We start from the raw sequence: 21,492 nt of genomic DNA, 5'->3' as shown, positions 1-21,492 counted from the left end.
TTTCCCGTCATTTGATGAAAACTGTAATGTTAGCACAGCTTTTGTTAAAAGTTGTGGGTTGCATATAGCTTCTAAGATTCAAGCCTCTGGGTGGGAGCTTCCCATGAGAGGAGATAACTGACATCTAGGAGCCTAAACTCTCCGCCACCTTCTGCTGTGCTCATCTTACCTTGGTTTCCAAAAGTTTCATTTCATACCAACTTATTTATTAAAGATTTAAGTTTCTTCTGGATTTACTGTGACTTAGAGAAATTAGCAGTGTAGCTTTAGGGTTGTGTGAGTCTCAGTCAGCCCCCCCTCAGATCAGGGGGGTTCCTGTGGGAACGCCTTCTGTGGCAGTAGGACAGGGAAGCCGTCAAGGTGGATGGATGACTGGGATAGCATTTTCTCATATTTTAATTTTTAATTCATATTTTTATATTCCCATTTTGTTGGAGACATAAACTGGGTGTGAGTGTTGGTGTAAAATGGGGATGGGAAACTGTAGCTGTATGTAGTATATGTGTTTATATGTGAGCATGATAAGGCATGTAAAGGCTTGATTTTATTACATAAAAATGGACATTTTGTATCATGAAAAATACTCTGTGCTGATTATATGTAAGAAAGGTGCACTATGATGAAATCTGCTTTGATGTTCTCTCTCCTTTTTAATCCATGTGAGTCTTTTGCTCAGCCTCATCCTTATCCACCACAGGAACAGGAGCCAAATTGTTCCCATGCAGCTCTTTTAATTTTTAATTTTCCAAATTAACATTTCAGGCAGCAGCCAACATGATACTAATACTAAGAAGTGCATGATTTGCATTTGACCCACCCATAACTAAAAATAAAGTTAGACTTAAAGGTGGAGTATCTAAGATTTTCAATATTTTCAAAATAAACTAACTAAAAAAATAACTACAATCATAATTAGATATTTTTTTAAAACATGTAGGTTCCAGTCTGTCCATATTTGATGTGTTATTAAATTACAAGTTTAATTAATGACAAAGACCCTTCTTAAATGTTTGCCTACCAGTATAAAAAAAAAAAAAAAAAAAAGTGCTTTTTGTCATTTGTCATTAATTAAACTTGCAATTTAATAATGCATCAAATATGAACAGACTGGAATCTACATGTTCAAAAAAACTATAATTATGATTGTAGTTATTTTATTAGTTAATGTATTTTAAAAATATTGAAAATCTTACATACTTCACCTTTAACATTCAAAGCGGAAATCATACGTAACATTTATAAATAGTTATTTTACTATAAGCTAAAGAGAAATGCTTCAGGTCCTCCTCCTGGCCTTCTCATGTCATCACGGTAGCCCAGGAGGGTCAAACTCAACACTGGCAATAATGCGGGACTGTGAGGAATTGAGGTACTTAGTGGGTTATTTCATCTCACGATAAAATTTCACATAAATATCTTAGTATTTTATTTATATACAGCTGCCGCCATTCCATACACTAACTAAGCATTTTGACTAAATGTAGAAGCAGCCCAATTCCTAGATGTTTGACTTATTATGCATATTTCATAAACCACTTTGTGTTTAGTCATCAAACCTCCTCAATCCAACACTGCTCCCGTTTTCTCTTAAAAACTAAGATAGAGGGCCAAAGAAGGATGAAGAGCAGCCAGCCATGAAGTGAGCGGGATCGGAGGAGAAAAGACGGACTTAAGATGCAGAAAGAAAAGGGGGCGTGAGCTCAGACACGACTGACTGCTTCCCTTTCCTCCAGCCAACCAACTATTGATGAAGGTGAGGACGAAGGGGATGAAAATGGGATAGAAGAGCGGAGCCTATAAAGCATGGAGATGACAGAGGAGATTGGATTCAAGTCACTGGTCCTCTTCCTCTCGCCTCATCATCCTCATGTGAGCGCAGTCATGTTCAGGGCTAAAGGAGAAGGTCACAGCTGGTTGCTTCTCTTCCTCCTCCTGCATCCTCTATAGGATGCAAGAAGAAAAAACAAAGGCATTTGTTACTCCTCTTCCTCCTGCTCATCTTTGTCTTCAGAATTTCTTCATAAAACAAAGCTGTGCTATCAGACTATAGATGACGAAAGGCCAAAGTTCACAGCTGGGTGAAGACTAGAACCTTTTTCTTCGGTCATAATTTATCTTCCTCCATTTATTCCCCCTGGCAGGTTGAAGCCTTTATATAAATTCAGGAGGGAAGATGATGCAAGAGGTGGCAATTATGGCTGCCTGCTATAATGCTAACATCACATTGTGTCTATTTATCATTTCACCTTCTTTGAAATTAAAATATGTACAGGGCTCTTCTCTTCGTCATCTACAAATGATGGTATGATTCATGCTCTGTGTATGTCGGCACATCTTAGTTTGTTGTAGCTTATTGTTATAGTTTCGCTTTGTCTGCAGTATTGGTGTCTTTGATGACTGATCGCATTACATTCAATCAGAAAACAAACCAGCAGTTTTCTGATTCAAAGATGACCGTGCTTCCCCCTCAAGCTACAGTTGCATCATTGATAACTTCAGAAACAGCTAAAAAATGCTGATTTCAGTTTTCAAAATGCCCAGTTAATCAGAACAGTTTGTTACTGAGGAGCAGAAAACTGAATGCTGCCTCTCCATGTTTAGTTCAGACTCTTGGAACTGAAGGTAGAGTGAACCCTGATGGCCAGGGGGATCTAGTGGGTTTATAAGAAAAAATAAAACCCTGAATATAATTTGGTCCTAAACCATTCAATGTTTTTTAAGCTAACAGCAGGTTTTTGAGGTCAGTTCTTTGACAGACAGAAACCAGTGTCGAGATCTGAGGACTGGATTTACATGATCCACTTTCTCAGTCTTACTGAGGACTCGATCCAGTGTTACAATAGTCTAATCTACTAAAGATGATTAATCTGAACAATTGTGTGTTAATAGACTACTACACAACTGTCCTAATGTGACTGCTGATATTCAGGTCTGAGTTCATGACTTCTCTCAGATTTCCAGCTTAGTTTTTAACAGATTTTGAAGATGATGGCTGAATTTCAATCATTCTTTCTTGGATCCAAAACTATTATTTCAGTTTTGTCTTCATTTAACAGAGGAAATACTGTTAAATTAAATGATTCAGTCTTGAATTTGATCAGTGTTTGGATCAGACTACAGATGAAAGGGTTATGTTGATTTGTGTGTGATCAGCATAATTATGGCCACATTTTGTTGTTTTTCCATCACTTAAGTCAGTGGGAGCATGCGGATGTTGAAATACAGTGGACACAAAATGGAACCTTGCAACCTTATCAAAAATAGAAACCACAATCAGATTTCTCTTTGAGGGCTCACTTTGATCTTTTCACCTATCATCAGAAACCGACCAGAGGTCAAAGGTCTCCCTGCTTTATATTCCCCATGACATCACCACAAACACAGAGGAGGCCCAACTGGAGGACAGGAACTACTGAGGTGTGTCACAACCCCTCCTAACCGCATCCCTCCTGCCACCACCCCCCACGCACACACACACACACACACACACACACACACACACACGCACACACACACACGCACACACACACACCTTTACTCATGAACATAGAGCAGGCTCTGATTGTCATGGTAACATGCTTCAGTGCTTTACTTAAGCTTAAAGCATGTGGTTTCCATTCCCTTCCCTCAGATGCATCAATGCTTCAATATCACATGACCTCCCCTGACCCCATATCGTTACTCAAATAATGTGCTTTTAGGTCAGATTAAATTAAAATAAATCATCTCTGTGGAGAGGAGTGAAGATGGCAGCAACCAGAGCATCTTCAGTGGACACAACCAACCATCGGTGTGCTGATGAGATGTGTTTTAAGATGCACTTTGAGAATAAACAGATACATGGGGAGGAATCAGGTGGCTCTGCGTGGAGGGATGGTACTCTGGGAATGAGGACATTTTTAATTGGATACTTTGATGTTGACTAAACAGGGAGCACAGAAGAAAATTACAGAATTGATACTTTTCATAATAAGTCAAGATTTTCAATTTCAATTTAATTCACATAACATTTGTCGTTTTGATATAAATTCTGATAAGAAAAAAAACAGATTGCATTTAGATTTACAGATTTACCCAAAAACAGCCAAAAAAAAAAATTGCTTTCTCTCTACACATGCACACACTTCAACACACACACACAATGACACACAAAGAGGGATTTTAAAGTGCTTCCTCGCTCATGGTCACGGACAAAAGCAGGAGGCAGGGATTGGCCACGGCTCAGGAACTTGACTTTAGGAGTGAAAAGAACAAAAGAAGAAGAATAGGCATGGATGGCTGAGGAGGAAGAGGGTTATGCAGGATGTTAAGGTGCAGAAGCAAGGGGGCTTACAGATTGTTTTATGTTCGATCCAAATCAGCAAGTGCAATTTATGTGGTATATTTTCGAGGAGTATTAAATTGTTAGGAGAGGAACTTAGATGCTGGCTCGAAAATTTCAGCAATTTTCCAACAGAAAGAATAAAACTTATTTAGATTTACAGAGAAACTCACTGTCAGCTCTGAAAGTGACGGCCAACCTTCGACTTCCATCTACACCACTCGGCACCTAAGAGAGAGAAAAAAGAAATCTGTGCGTCATGTGTGGGTAATTATTCTTTTTCATAGCCAAGTCGCTTCTAGAGAATAAAAAACATAAAGAGTGTGGTTTAGTTTTAAAGATAAACATCCTAAGCTGCCACTTAATACCCCGTGGTATTAGGTGGCAGCTCAACACAAACGTGACTTCACCTGACTGAAGTAAGAACTATCAGATATCCTGGCGTGAAAGCCCGCTAATAAACCTGTCAGTACATTCAGAACTGTTGACCTAAATCAGTTCATAAAGCCATTCTGAAACTATGAAGTGGTTTTCATACGATTTACCACCCATCAGATCTTTCTAATACATGCAACAGCAGATTTAGTGACAATTAACATGCACTGAGATAAACTAAGCCATGAGCACTTGTCCTCCGGAGAGCTACAATTACCCAGAATCCCTTTCTGTGTCCCTACACAAAGACTTGGATTCTCGTGAGCCATGCATTAGCAGAGTCCTACAGTTTTACAGCTTTCACCTTGTTTTCATGTTGCCCTATATGCACATACACACAGACACACACACACCTCCAGCTTTAGGCTTGTTACAGAGGTGTCAGACTGTGGTCACACGCAAAAAACCACACATATAAACCTGCAACCAATCAGACAGACGCACAACTCTCTAGGCGTGTGTGTGTGTGTGTGTGTGTGTGTGTCTGGGTTCGCGCTATAGGAGGTATACTATGCTTATTACTAGCCACTGTACAGCCCATCCACACAAACACATACACATATGTTGTCAATTATGTAGTTGTGAAGTCCCTCATTGGCAAACTACATTCCCGAGCCTTTAAAAAAACACCTTAAAACAAACCATAAAACCAACTTTTAACCATCAAACAGACCTTTGAAGAAGTGACGACAAATATGTCCTCAAAACACTCCTGGAAAAATAGATATAACACACAAACATGCACACAAATAGCCATCTCACACTCTTTATACATTTTGCCTTTAGTTTGCCTGCACAGCTGACCTTTGACTTTGGGGGCTTTATATACTGCTGTGTGCTCAGATGTCCTGCTGGCAGCATGAACTGAGAAGCAAATTAAAATTAAGGGGAGTTTTCAGTGCAAAAGCAAACTTCCTCATATCTTAGAGGGGAAAAAATGCATAGTTGGGATAAAAAATTTCATAGGCAGACACAGATTTGGCGGATTTTTGATATCAGAATCACATTGAGGAAAGACCTAATAGGTTACTTTTGATCCTTGTGATCTGTGGCTAAGTTAAACTCAAACACGCTAAGATCTGACTGGTTGCCCAACCTCCATGCTTTTCAAGTTTGAGAAGAAAATCAAGGAAACCCTGCTTGAAACGATAAAGGCAAAAAACAAAAAGAGTCTGGATGCTCATGTCTGCAAAAAATAAAGAAAAAGAAAAAGAAAAAAAAGTGTTGTGTGTCAGGGCATCTTGCAGGTGATGAGTTCAAAGACTAGTTAGAAACTGAAACACTGCACATGTAGGTTTCAGCGCCATGACATAAGATTCTGGGAAGTCATAATGCACACAATACGTGTGTAATCGGTGTGTTTTGTCTGTTAGTATAGACTGGATTGACAAAAGTCTGAATTTATTTTATTTTTGAATCAGCTTCCAGTCAGCATGAATTTTTGTAAACTAACTTTCAAAAAGTAAAAGAAAATCAAAAACAAAAACCTTCTCTGTTACTAAAAATAATCAACTGCAAAACCGAGTTGACCCTCACCCACCTCTTGCACACCAAGCTGTGCTTTTGGATGAAGCATGTGTGTTCAGACACACACGGTAGGGCCTGTTTTCGCAACACCGTTGTCCATCATAACATGTGTTTGTTGGACAGACAGACAGACCCCCCCCCCCCCCCCCCACACACACACACACACACACACACACACAGACACACACACACCAATTATCAGTTTCCTGTAGACTGATAATGCTAGACTGCTTTGCAGTGACTTAGTCAGAGGGTGGAGATGATGACAGTACTGCTGCTTAAACTCGATGAGTCTTCAGACTTTTTCCTTTTTTTCTTTTTCCAAAACACCAACATGCAACATCAAATAAAGTTTCCCTGCTGCGTCTCTTCTGTGTGATGATTGAATTTTCAGTCCACCTTTGAGTTTCACCTTCTGGATTAGCTTTGATTTTACAAACATCACATAGTATCTTTTTTTTTTTTTGATGAGGGACACTTGTTCATGGAAGCTGACACTGACTTTTCAAGTTAGTTAACTGCTTGAGGATTTACATGCAACCTTTTGCTACAACCACACCGGCCAAATGTTTAAACTGCACACAGAGAGGGGAAAAAAAGTGTTGCCAGGTGTTTCTTACAGTAAGTATTGTTATATTAACTCCATGTGTCCACATAGTCTGAGGACATAATACACATCGATAAACCACAGAGCATTAAATAAAAGTAAAACGTGAAAGAAAAGTCAGCACGTCATTGTTGGTTAAGGTAAATAGAAGAAGGAGTAGCTGCTTAAAATCCAATACTCAGGAAGTGTTTCAGTTTTAACTTTTGTTTTTTTTGTTTTTTTAAGAATGCACGCAGAAAAGTCTCTAAACACAGGAAAATCAAACTGATGAAAAAAAAAACTGCAAACATCTGAAGCGAGAGCAGAGTTTCCCTCGGGAATCCCCGAACCACACACTCGCACAAACTATCCAGTTCCTGTGGTAATCAGACAACTAATTGCAGGCTCAGTTAGCTGAAGCAGCAATTAATCAGAGCAAAGAAGGGGAGGACGGAGGGACGGAGGGAGGGAGGAAAGGATGTGAGGGACGAGGATTGGAGGATACAGAAAGGAAGAGTAAAGGATGGTAATCACCAAGCCTGAGGGGAAAGAAAAGGGAAGGAAGGTGGAAAGAAAAGATGGAGGGATCTGATTAAACAGGAACTCCTTCAATTACGACTTTCAAGGTTCACATAGCAGGCTTCTCCTCTGCCTCATTTTGTTTGGAGCAAGCAGACCAATTCCAGATGTGGGGATAAACTCCCAGCTGACCTTTAATCAACATGCTGCTCAAGAGCAAAGGAAAAAACAACTAGAAACGTTCAGCCCTTAAGAGCAAGATTAGAGCTGAATTAATGAAAGGAACGGGACAAAACATCTGTCAAGTAAAAACAACATGATGCTATTAATGTACTGATTAGACATCTGTATAATCTAAATTATATATTTCAAAATACATTATTCTGGTATAGCTGCTTGTGCTTACACAATATTTGCCATCGTTTATCTTTGGCCCCATCTGTCACTGGTTATTCTGGCAGTTATTTGTTATTGCAAATGAAGCTAATGTATCCTGCTGCACAGATACTGAAACTTAAATGATACCCAGCCATAGACAGAATTTGGAAAAGTCTGAGCAGCTACATTTCAATCAACTCGGGTTTCCCTACAGTTTTGCCATTCTGGTCTGAAGGATTTACATGAAAAGAAATGGTAAATTTCAATTTAATTCAGTAAAACTTTATATTTCCTCAGTGGGCTCAGTGCGGCATAAAAGGACATTGTGATTTGACGTAAATAAAGAGAAAAATAAAATAATAAATTTTAAAAAATAAATAAAACACCACCACCAAGACACAGACATAAGGACGGAACAGAGTGTAATTAAGGAGATCGAATGATGATGTAAAAAGGCAATGTCGTGCAGATTTCTATGACATGTTTGATGAGTTTGCTGCCAGCATTCAGAGATAAGTTTGTGACATAATGTCATGTCTCCACTCAGTGCATTAGGATGTAACAGGTAAGGCTGATTGATTGGTAACTAAACTGGCTGGATCCAAATCCAGCAATCACACATTCATGACTGCTTGATTCAGTGACGTTTGGGAAATTAAGAACCATCTTCTTCATCCTGCTCACCATTTTTTTAATCTTGTGCACACTGCTAGCTGATTCCTGTATGCATTGGGTCTGACATAAGCCATTTAATTTGCACAAAATAAATCCAGCTTGGCAATTTTCCACTCCTACAGTTCACGGTTAAAGAATTTAGACTCTAAAATTAGTGCTGAGAATAACTCTCAAAGCTTTTTCTGACATGATGCAAACATTTCACTCAACTCTGCAGTCAGTTTCCTTTCTGTGTCCAATGCTATATCAAAACACAATTTTATAAGTATATTAGTTTAAATGATATTCGCTTTTAGTCTAAATTAAAAGAAAAAAAGTTCAGTTCCAAGGCTACTGTTGTTGTTTTTGTGTTGTTTTGGAATCAAATAAAGATGTATGGGGATATGATCATGAAAAATGCTTGTACCCTAACTTGAGGTGGGTTCTTGCCTTTTCAAAGACACACTGGACTCCAGATTAATGGAAGACAAAAAGGTAAATAGCATTGGACCTGTCTAAGACTTGAAATAATTGATTGGCCTGCCATTCCAGTCTTAGTTAATTAACAATAACCCAATGTGACCCAGTAGTGTCTTCCTCATATATCAATCACTCACTCATTTTTTGAACCACTTAGTCCAATTATGGATTGCGGGGAAGCTGGAGCCTGTCCTAGCAATCAGTTTGCGAGAGGCAGGGTACACCCTGTAGAGGTCTCCAGTCCATCTCAGGGTTTCCTCAAATATTATTCATGATGAAAAACTCTCTCTATCTCCAACAAATGAATGAATTTCTGCTGTGTATTTCCACCCTAACCCTTGCCAGCCAAGACAACTACTTCTACTGAATCACAGCCACTAGTAATGGAGGCTATACTGCCAAATTTAGTAAGGAAATCATGGCCTCTGGCAGGATGACCAGGACAGAGGTCAGTACAGAAGAGCCAGGCTTTGCAAAAGTTTTTTTTTTTTTTTTTTTGCCATCAGACTTTTTAACATGTGAAGTGTTTACACTTGACCATCCCAGCTGGGTAATCCAATCACACATGGACAACACTGTGTTTTCTGTGTTTCATAATTTGCACGTTGGTTTCCCGTGTCTTCTGAGTCACCATTTCTTAGAGGAAAACCATATATACTTTAGTTATCATATTTATGTGTCATTCTGGTGTAAAGTATGAAACATAGTATGAAACATAGTAAAAACTTTATTCGATACGGAGTGGGACCATTATTTTCCTTTTTCTCAAACATTACTCAGCCATGTTCTCACAAGTTTCAATAGTGTTCCAATAAACTATCAATTTCCAGAAGAACCACTTGAACATGTACAAAAAGTACCTTTCAGCACACTTGACAGATTCAACAAGCAGCTTTGATCAGGATTCATGTATTTAAAAAATCCACGAAGCAGAAAGTCGCTGTGATCACCAATACTGTGTGTGTTTGTGTAAGGGTGATGAGGGTGTTCATGCAAAGGCCTCAGGGATAAAACTCAGCCCTGGTCCTCTTAATGTCTTCCTGTCTTTTACACACAGACACACACCTCCAAATGCTACCATATGGGAGGATATGGTCGCACTGGGATCCAATCAGCTGCTGATTTACTTGAGTCTTTTAGGCTCCAACAGCCTTTGTGTAAAATATTTGAACACGTTTTGCATACAAAGTTTTGTTTTTTTAGTTTTTTTAAACTGATTAATGACTGAAAATAAAGTTCTTTATAAAATGTAGCAAGAAATCCTTTTTCTAATGAGAATACATGAACTGTGAGGTAAAGACTAAGACAAAACACCAAATCTATGCCAGGTGATGCTGCTTTGCATTACTTCATTCATTCTTCATGCAACATGGAAATACTAAACAGAAAGGCCCCAGTCAAGTTTAAACAAGAACTTGACAAGTAGTTTGTTAATCTGCATAAAGTTTGCAGAAGTTAGTAAGAACAACCAGTGAAAAAAAACTAAATGCTTTAGCATACGTAGAAATTTTGGACAAATTCCATGCTCCCAACTTTGAGGAAACAGTTTGGGAATGGCCCTATCCTGTTGGAACATGACTGTGCACCAGTGCACTAAGCAAGGTCAGTAAAGACATGGATAAGCAAGTTTTGTGTGGTTGATCTTAATTGGCCTGCACAGAGTCCCATCTTCAACCTGATAGAACACCTTTGTGATGATTAGAGGTGAGGCTGAGAGTCAGGTCTTCTCATCCAACATCAGTGTCTGACCTCAAAAATGCACTTTTAGAGGAATGGACAAATGTTAACACACTCCTAAACCTTGCAGACAGCCTTCCCAGAATATCTGAAGATGATGTAGCTACTAAACGTGGGCCAACGTCATATTGAACTCATTTTTATTAACAAAAGGATGTCTATAAAGTTCATACAAGAGTCAAGGCAGGTGAGCCCAAAATTTTGGAAATATAGTGTATAATATCATTATTTATCAAGCACAATAATTTTACATTTACAACTCATCTTTTTTCCAGAACTTTTTTTCACAATATAAGAGCTCAAAAACATAATCACAGCTGGAGATTTTATTACCATCATCAACCCCAAGATAGACATAACACACCAAAAATAATGCAGGACACTGGCCTTACACTGATATTATAAAATACAAATAACTATTGCGGACTTGCAAATAGTTGGAGAAAAAAATTATTCCTTATTCAGAGAACCCACCTCTCCTTCATCCATTGAGCCTCCTCCCAAATAGATTTTTTCATTAGAAGTAATTTCACCATCTAATCATAAGTGACCATAACCCTGACTCCTATGTCCTACACATCTCTTATGAGTCCAACAGAAGATAGTATATTTAAAACATCACTTCTTCAGGATACCAGCTTTGACAGTTTTATCAAATAAGAACCTTTCTGGAGGTGAACGGCACTCCAAATACCACAGCATTACCTCTTTGGGAAACAGGAAAAGCAGTCATAAGAGGCTAAGTAATAATTTTAAACTCATTGTCCAGGAAAAAGCTACAGCAAGAACTGGAAGATAATCTAGACCAAAGATATAAGCACCTAACCGAATATATGTCACAAACACCACAGAAAAAATTTAAAGTGAACTTATAAACATTAAAACCTAACTTGAAGTCATTTTGGATAAATCAGCTGTCTGCAATCTATGGACATGACATTTTGGAGGGTTTTTTTGGCCTTCCTTAGGAAGCCGGCCAAGTCAAGTGCTCAACATCATAGGGTCGGCCTGGAAAACTCAACAAACTGAGTTGAGTTCAACCAAGTAGGTACGAATGGAAAAGGACCATTAGTGATGACTGAGAGCAAACTTAACTTTGTTCCTGCATCTGAAACAAACCCGATTATGACCCAAGATTCATACTGATGTATCCTTTATGTGCAAGTTTGGGTTAACCAACAAAAGGAACACAGAAGAAGAAAAAGCCATGATGCATTTAATGGCCACACACACCCTCAAACTCTACTGCACTGCCTACCTTGTTGTCTATTTCTAAGATCTTCTCCGCTGTTGTTCATGTTTTGTGTTGTCTGAAACCGACATAATAAATTGGAGGTCATCTCTAAACTGCACTGGCCACTTGTCGATGTATCATCTAACAACATCAAGGATGCATCAAAGTATGTCGGTCATTTAAAGATACCTCAAACAATTGCACAGATTTACATACCTAAAGGGAGCTTAAATCAGCCTTTCTATTAATCGCTGACACATATTAAAGGGGTGCTATTACGGTATTTCGAGTTTTCTGAGCTTTCTACAGTGTTACAGTGTTGAATCCTCATCAGACATGTGAACGGCACTGTTTTTTTATCACCTAAACGTATGTTTGAGTTTAAGTTCCAGCACTCTCACCGTTTGGTTTCCATGGTGACGAAAAACGCGTCATTTTAGAGAGTTTTTTCTACTTGGAAATCCTTGTGACGTCCCGGGGGATAAGGTTCGGTTATTGGTTACCTTCTACTGGTTAACAAGGGCATGTACAAATACATCAGGCGGGTGGAAAACGTCGGATAAAGTTATTTCCAACGATGGCTGGTGAGTTTACCAAAGAGAGACATCCTGCTGCATTCGTTGCTGTGGGTTGCTGTTTTCCACTTCGTTTTCAGGGTCTGATTCAGGTTCCAACATGTAGGGCTGTATGCTATGTGTTGACATGGTTTTTTTTTTTTTTTTTTTTTTATTCAGTTCATATTAGTCTAATTCTTCTGTTTATGAGATGTTACAATGATGGCGAAAGCAAGTGCGGTGCGCGCTACCGATGTAGCGCGGTGGTGGGAGGCGGGGCTTAATGTGGAGGAGTCTCAATCCACTCGTTTTGCCCACAGGCTGATCTGACAGCCTACGGAGAGGGTCGGTCTGAAGTAAAAGCGATTTGTGACAATAACTCGATCAATCCCAGCCCTTCTGATCTCAGAAATAAAAAGAAATTAGCCTGAAATGCACATAATAGTTCCACTTTAAAGGACTGCTGACGATGTCAGTCTGAAACGTATGAAACAAAGAGGGTGTGTCTGCACTATTTATATTTAATGCAGTCAATAAGAGTTTCCTCAGTCTCAGTGTGCATTCACACCAGCTGTTTTGATTCCAATCCTAGTCTGTTTGCTTGGAAAGCCCAACTTCATTTGGAGAATTAAGAATGTTAAAATAACTGGTTTGGATCAAAAAAGCAGACAAATTCACCAACAAACGTGATCTTCAAGCAGCATGATGTGCCGCTCTCGCTGGGAAAAATGGCTCTTAGTTGGGTTGATCCAATTTGTATCTGACCCAAGACCGCTATGATCTGATGCAGCTCTGATGTGGTGAACTACCCTGGAGTGAATGTCTGCTTATAAGAAGCCATGCTATAGCATCTGCTAATGTGCAGTCAATGTGATATAAAGACTTTTAACTCCTGTAAAATTGTTATATATTCAAACATTGTAAAACAAAATCAACAAAGTCAGTAAAATGATCTCCCATTAAACTGATGATTAATATTTAGAGAGCAGGAATATTCATACTTCTGATCACAATTGGTTTGACTTGTTTATTGATCAGTTGATCTGAGCAGGAGGTACAACAATGCAAACCCTGGGTGCGAGGGTGTGTGTTTGGAAGCAGCCAACCAGAGATTTCCCACCACAGGAACAAAACCTGTGGCTTCCTCCTCCTGCATGACTGCTCCTCAATGACCCCCCCCCCCCCCCCCCCCCCAACCTTCTTCATCCTCAAACTCCTCCTTCTCACTCAGGAGGAGCTACTTCCCTCCTGCTGTGATGGCTTGTCTTTTAAAAAGGTTTTCCTTCGCTTTTGCTACAAAGACTGAAGCAGGACAAATCCTGACTTCCTCAGAAAAAGACAGAAATTGGAAGTCTGAGAAAACGGTCATGTGACCCGTAGTGAGCCTCTGAGCTTATTTAAAAAAAAAAAAAAAAAAAAAAAGCTGGAGGCAAAAAAAGGGAACAGGCATGCTCACACTAAATACTGATTTAAAGGATTTTCTCTGTTTAACACGTTTATAATTTCTTAACTGATCAAAAAACTACTTATGATGTAATTTGTAAAGTATCCTCACTTGAGCACAGTGACATGATGATTTCTCCTGCAAAGAAAGATGGGAAACTTTTCTTTTCCCTGCAAAAATCCTCAAAGGATGTCAATAAAAAACATTTCCTTCTGTTTTCTTTATTTAAGACGGGGAGCACCGGGCTCCATCCTCCACCTTCTACCAGGGTTGGTCTCCACCAAAAAAAACAAAAAAAAAATCAGAACACACGTGTTTTACATCGGACGCCCACCCAACTGTGACGCCCTCTGAGGCTTTCTGATGCCAAAAACACACTGATGGCCCGAAGGATGATGGGATGTGTGACATGGCTGCAGGGTGGAAATCTAATTTGCAATGATGGCAGGTTTAGACGGAGAAAGATGAAGAATCCAGAGTGAGGAAGAGGCTGAATGATTTCCTGATTTGTCTCCACTGAGTCAAAGGTAATAGCTTCAGCAGATGTGTTTCAGACAGAGCCATCACTCTGGCTTCTGAAAATCCTCTACCTGCATATCCAAAGCTGCAGATCTTCAGTTCAGCAACAAAGCAAAAGACATCTCCATTTCTTTAGGGGAGACATTATTATTTGTCCCCTATGTAGACAAACATTGTGGCCTGTTGGCGTGTGTTGCTGAGTACTACTGCATCTGTTGAAAAAGCTTCAGGAAACATTTTGTGGCTCTAAAGGGATGAAGTCTGATAAAAATGATTTGAAGAACACAGGTTAAACAGCTTGAGGCTGAAGTTGGATGACTTCTGCCGAATATGCTCAGCTAGACTTACATAGGCTTTGCAAAGGCACCGTGCATAATGTCCAAGGTAGGGATCGACCAGCATGGATTTTTTTTTTTTTTAAAGCGGATTTCAATTCACATTTTTTCCCCCCCATCAGCTTTAGCCAATGGCTGATGCAGGCTGCCAATTTTCTTGAGCCAATATGTGGAGCAGATACTGCTTTAGATTCCTCAAACCCATCATAAGATTAACAAAAGGATGTTGACGTTACAAAGCTCTTTAATTGAATTACTGAATTAATAACCAAATTAAACCAATGGTAAAAAGAGGTAGAAAGGTGAGTTAAAACAGGTGATGTTGCAGACATGGAGCCTTCTCTGGAGTACGCTGCCACACTGGACCTGATTTCTGCTCAGCCGAAATGAAAACAAATAGACAAAACACAGATTTTTATCAACCTTGTCCCATCACCTTACATTCATATCACACACATTATGAGCACATATATGTGGGGTTCATATGTTTAACTGGAATTCCCGGGATTTTCAGCCTCTTTTGGAGCTCCCCCCTCTTACTAACAAATTTAAGCCTTGCCTGTTTTTCATTTTAGATATTAAAACAAGGCTTTTGAGTCTACACTCAGAAATGGTCACTTTGACATAACTTCAGTTCAAATCTGTAGTGATGAATATATCTTTAAAACTTTATTTTGTAAACATTTGATGCATCTAACAATAACGGCCAAAATGTCACCGACAGTTTTAAAATTTGCATAATCAATAACTTTGTCAAATGGTAAAGCCGTGCTGGTTCCTGACTTTCCTAAGACTACATAAATTTTTGTTAAAACTAGTTTTAATATATTCTACATAAAGAACAGAAGAAATATGATCATTTCTACATTTTTCAACCACATGCACTCATTTTCATCCAACTGTTCTATGTTCCCATTCCTGACGCTCTGATCAGATGGGGAAGCACTCTGTAAAGGGTGGTATGCACAGATGGGTTCATACTGGATTTTACATCATACTAGACTTTGTAGAAATAAATGTCAACTCCAAGAACTGCACTGAACCCCAAACTCTCTCTCACTGCTGTTGTGTCAACCACATGCCTTCCTGTGCAAAGGGACGCATGCATATGAAGAGAAAGCAAGAATATTTATACTGTCAGGAAGCCCACTTTCTGATCGTAAAAGTCCTCCACCTCTCCAACTCGTTTTATGGCCTCAACATCATCTGACAAAAATCATCATTTCAGTAACTTATAAACCAGATCTGTGCAGCAATTTCAGCTCAACTTGCATGTAGGATGATCGCCTACTGATAAAGCTGGAGATGGCAGAAGGTCCCGAATCTTTTCCACACACAGTCCAGAACAATACAGAGCCATAAATACTTCACTAAATAACCTACTTACCTTAGTCAAAATTTCACTGTAGCTCTGCAAGCAGAAGTGCAAAAGTGATCCCCTTTACAGCAGCGTTTGTTAATACCCCTCAACATTTGGAAACAACAACAAGCATTCACAAACCGCCTGTGTTGTTTCCAACAGCTCTTCAGGTGCATTCACAACAGGATATTCTGCTAGACTCGGTCCGATTGGGAACACAGCTCAGTTGTAGGGGGGTGTATCCATGCACAGCGAGATCGTGTTTACGCTGCACTTTGGTCAAACGTCCAAAACCTTTACAATAATATATCCCCATTCCCACCAAAGGTGCAGTTGCACTAGTTTTTAGCAAAAGAGAAAACATGACACGTCTGAAGAAGGAAACTGGAGTGCAAGTTCAACAAAGAGCACAAAACTATCACAGTTTTAGTTTTTTTTCTTATTTTAAGTATACTGTAGAATACACTGCAACAATGTGCGCAGTATCAACAACAGATGAGCCAGAAGACTTAACGCGATCGCTCTGTATTTACCCACAATGCAATCCCACGTCAAATGCAGGAAGTGAGTTGGGTTTTTTTTAGTCCGCTTCCTGTATTTGGTCCACTTAAAACAGGCCGAGACCTGTGTTTGTAGGTAGACCATGTCCGCTTCTTTGATCCCAATCAGAATTTGTTTGGTGCATTCACACCTCCCCAAACGAAGCGGACTTTCCAATCAAATGGACTCAAATAAAAAAGGCTGATGTGAATGTGCCCTTTTAAACTGGACTTGTGACAATGACGTCAGTCTGTAGGTTAAAAGAGACACACTATTCTGTGCAGATAAACTGTGTCCCTGTATCATAGGCCTCCATATAAGAATATAGTAGAAAGATGTTCAAAGCATTTGATGCTTAAAACAATGAAGCGGCTCTGTGGAAAAACATACTGGTTTTTATTCGACTCTAAACCTGAACCAACTCTGAACTGCCTTCAACACCAGTCAAGCACCAACACCTGGTCGAAAAGGTTCATGTTGTCCAGATGCTTTTCCTGAGTTTCTTGCTTAGTGGATGGACCCCAATTCCTTTGTCTTGGACTGCAGTTGGTACCAGTAGCCATTGTGTTCTGCTCTCCAGGAGATCCACCACTTCAACTAGAACCAGCTGCTGTTCATGTACAGATTAGTTCAACAAGGCAGCAGCAGAAAGAGGACTGGTGTTACCAAGTGGCACCCAAGACAGTGAAGACTCAGTGGAAAGATATATGAATGTATTGATAAGTTAGACATTTGGCAGAGTGTGTGGCAATTACAGTATTTGTAGTGGAGCATCATACAGATAATGGTACTCAACAATGGATTTAAAAAATGTGTGTTGTTTGACCTGCAGCATCAAATATTTCTAAACTTTTGCAGACATTGTCCATTTCAGAAATCTAACTGAGGTCATAGATTGGGGAATGCTGATTAATTCAATTAATCAAATACTACTCTAAATATACGCAGCCCAAAATCGCGATCTTTTCCACAGAAAGCTAGCAGATGCACACAGGCATGCACACACTCACAAAGAGCTCTAATAACCTCACACCTGTAGCATAGCAGGTCCTCAGACCCCCATCCAGCAGCCTTTGATGTGTGTGTTTCTGAAAGGACAGGAAGCAGGAGCAAGGGGGAGGTGACAGCAAAAGAGTGTGTGTGTGTGTGTGTGTGTGTCTGTTTAAGATGGTGTGTGTGCGTGTGTGTGTTTGGGGGTGGGGTTGCAGGAAGGAATGTTTCAGCAGAGTAAACAGTGTGAAGCTTCCTGTAGAAAACACTTCAAAGCCAGAGGGAGGAAATCAGGATAACACACACACACACACACACACATACACATACACACACACACACACACACACACACACACACACAGAAAGAGCATCAAAGACAGGTAGGAGTCATCTATCAACATGGGAAAATAAAAACCAGTAGAACATGGGCTCACATCCACAATCAGACCGACCATAGAAGAAACATGAGAAACAAAATCACAAACAGAAAACAAACAACTTAAAAGGTACAAAATCTTTCTGTGCAGAGATGAAACATCTTATTTAATAATCTGTTACATGCTGAGCAGAGTAATGGTTGCACGCTACGTTTCTTATTAATGAATCACTCAGCAGTTTCTTGGAAGCCAATAGGTCACACATTATCTGGCTTTAGCTTCTTTGATGGGACGATATTTTGTCCTCTCTGTAGTATGACATTAAAACGAGTATCCATTAAACTTGACAAAATACCTGACGACAAGGATTATTCTATTATGAATCATCTGTCAAAATGGAAAATTGCTAGAATTATTTGCTCAGCCTCATAAAAAAACTGGAAAAACGCTGATTATAGACTTTCACGTGTTGCCTTGTAGTTAGTCTCTCTGCGACAAAGACAGCATATCCATCAGCAAGTTTCAAAGAAAATTTTGCAAACTCAGAATATGACAACATTATTGTGATAATTTAACATTAACTGTGATGGCACTGATCATCACTGTCATATCGGAAAGTCTAAATGGGTCATATCAAAAAATTTTAAGTAGTGGGAAACTTTTTCTGTTTTCATTTTAGAAAGCAAACTTTCAACAAAATGCTAATATGTTTAACTAGCAAAAATGAATTACAGTTAAAACATCTAAACCTCTAAAAGTACACACACAGAGGAGTGTAAATGAGCAGTCTGTTCTCAACATGTTATTTCCAACTAATCGCACAGGCAGGAAAAAAGAAAATCAGCTTTACTGCATCCGAATGCAGAGGAGATAATAAGTGGCTTTGTTTGGACAGTAAAAACTACCTTCCACCTTTACAGATGCAGCTGGCTTTTCTTGAAACTTTGTACTATTTAAAACCAGACTAAAAACAAAGAAGGACCAGAGGTGATCAGACAACACTGACTTTTAAAACACCACAGTGTTTTAGCGTCTGCTTTATGCAGGTATTTGTGGAAAGCTTCTACAACTCACTTGATGTCTTTTTCTTTTAGTTTTTATATATATATATATATATATATATATATATATATATATATATATATATATATATATATATATATATGTATTGTAAAAAGAGATGTTTGCTTAATTAAATACAGTTTTAATCGAGGCTTTCAGTGTTTGGGATCTTAAAACGTGTAAAAACGTGTTAAAACGTGTAAAAGGTGTAAATAATAAACGAGAACTCACTTCGTAAAGTTTCCTTAAACCGCAGCCCCACGCAGGTAAAGGTAACCTGGGTGCCACAAGCAGCGCTGGAAAGTCACGAAGAGCTCAGGAAATGCAGGTTTATTTTCAAGCTAACCTTTATTTAATATTTAGTCTCATCAAAACAGAAGGTCTCTCCATCTGAAACACGAATTATTTACAGTCCCAGAAACACAGAGAAACTTTAAGACCTGAGGCTGAGACGGCGCAGCGGCGTCTTTACAGATAAGACAGAAAACACGAGTGGAGCTTGTGTTTAGCGTTTTACCTTGTAGCCACATCGATCTTGGTTTGCTCTCTTGTTTCCTGAGTTCGTAGATCCATAGGAGAAGTGTAAAACCAGAAATAAAGCGCAGGGAGAGATGAAGAAACTCCGAGGTGCCGCCATTCCTCTCTCAAGTCTGAGCAACTCTGAGCTGGAGGAGTACAGGACAGGAGGAGGTGCGTGCGAGCACACGCGGGTACGTGTGTCCACGTGTGTGTGTGTGTGTGTGTGTGTGTGTGTGTGTGTGTGTGCTTCTTTCTCTTTTTTCCACTTCTTTTTTGTGGGGGAGAGGGAGGACCCTTGAGACAGACAGGTCTTAGGTTTTATGATGGGCCTCGAGGGTGCAGACCTGGGTTTAGGCTGGATCTGGGAAACCTGGTCCATCAGGGCTGCAGCTCTGCAAGTTGTACATGTTTCCCTGTTTCAGCACACTGACTCAAATGAATGAGTCATTTAGATGAACGTGATAGGCTGTTGGATCCACTGTATTTGAGACAAGTGTGTTGGAGCAGAAAAACACATAAACACTGCTTGGCAGGGGCCTTCTGGGACCACTGTTTCAGGACTCATGATTGCCTCTAGAGCAGGGATGTTAAACTCCAGTCTTCGAGGTCCAGTATCCGGCAGGTTTTTGTTGTTTCCCTCTACCAACACAGCTGATTCAAATCAAATGGTTCCAGCAGCTTCTTGTCAACCTATTTATGAATTTTGGTCAAGTGTGTTGGAACAGGAAGACACCAAAAACCTGCAGGATACTGGCCCTTAAGGACTGGAGTTTGACACCTGTGCTCTAGAGTAACAGACAAGAAAAATAACAGCAGTCCTCAAATCAGGTTCAGCTTTCAGGGGTCTGTTTGAGGGTAAAAGGTACGGATTGCAGAACATGAAGCTATAAGGGAGAGACAACATGCCCCCATTACATTGCCTCCTTTTACAGCATGGAAAGTTCATTTGTATTTTGGTACAGCAGGTATACTCAGTCCATGCATTTCCCTGCCAGAAGGGCATTTTCACATGACATATGTATTAGATAAGCACATCTTTTCCATGTGTTTGTACCTATAATACACATACACACCTAATTTTTTGCATGAAAACATACTTTTGTTTGTTTGTTTGTTTCTGTTAACATACCTAAGGATAAGATTTGTACTCTGGCTGCAGAAAATATGAATGGTGTGGAAAGCCAGCTTTAATTTTTTTCCTTGTTTTAATGTTATAACATGGACCACCATTCCCTTTTGTTTACATGGTGGACATCACCATAATGCAGCTTCATTCTCATTAAATCAGTCATTCCATACTTTAAAAAGTAGTATATATCCCCATATATTATATCAATAATGGAGAAAAGCAAAGAAAGCTTTTCTGAACTTCCTTTTTTCTGTTTCATTGCTTTATTATAACCAACAAATAAGTATTGAATTTTTTTAAGTAATCACAAGCACACAGTTATAACCTGTGATGTTAATTCTCATTTTTAAACTATAATTGTATTTATTTGGGAGATATTTTTGCCACAAAGCAAAACAAACTAATTTTTTACTGGAAATGAATCCAACAACATCTGAACAGATATCATCCCGTTCACACTTTTTTCTCTCAGCATTGGACTGAATCTCTTTCCTTTAGCAAAACATACTCACATGTTGTGTCTCATAAAAAATAATCTCTTATGCCTTTAAATGGCTTAGATGTAACCCTATGCTCCAAATTTCCTTTGACCACAGTTTTGTGTAATAATACTCCCTCTTGTGGCAAGGGTTTGGCACCTGTGACTTCTTTGCAGCTGGGACCACTTCAAATTCATCTTTAGAACTGCAACAAAATTTAATGGTGGTACAACAATAATACACAAAAATAAGTAGTAAAACTCAAGTTTTACATAACCATCATGTCAGATTTTACCCATGGCACTTTAATT

The 21,492-nt window shown here is 39.2% G+C and overlaps 1 protein-coding gene across 1 annotated transcript in view; it reads right to left on the bottom strand.

The window, feature by feature from the left end:
• Nucleotides 1–19,691, bottom strand: part of il17rd (interleukin 17 receptor D) — a gene marked incomplete at both ends in the record, with an annotated part of 37,013 nt that extends 17,322 nt beyond the window's left edge. Inside the window, 2 exons of the mRNA XM_079242349.1 lie at nucleotides 4,495–4,549; nucleotides 19,572–19,691. Of these exons, the coding sequence (XP_079098475.1) occupies nucleotides 4,495–4,549; nucleotides 19,572–19,691 (175 nt within the window). The remainder of the gene's footprint in view (nucleotides 1–4,494; nucleotides 4,550–19,571) is intronic.
• Nucleotides 19,692–21,492: the final 1,801 nt, after the last annotated feature.

The sequence above is a fragment of the Telmatherina bonti genome (genome assembly GCF_933228915.1).
Source record: "Telmatherina bonti genome assembly, chromosome: 6".
In the NCBI taxonomy this organism is placed as follows: Eukaryota; Metazoa; Chordata; class Actinopteri; order Atheriniformes; family Telmatherinidae; genus Telmatherina; species Telmatherina bonti.
This window is presented reverse-complemented; position numbering and strand designations above follow the sequence as displayed.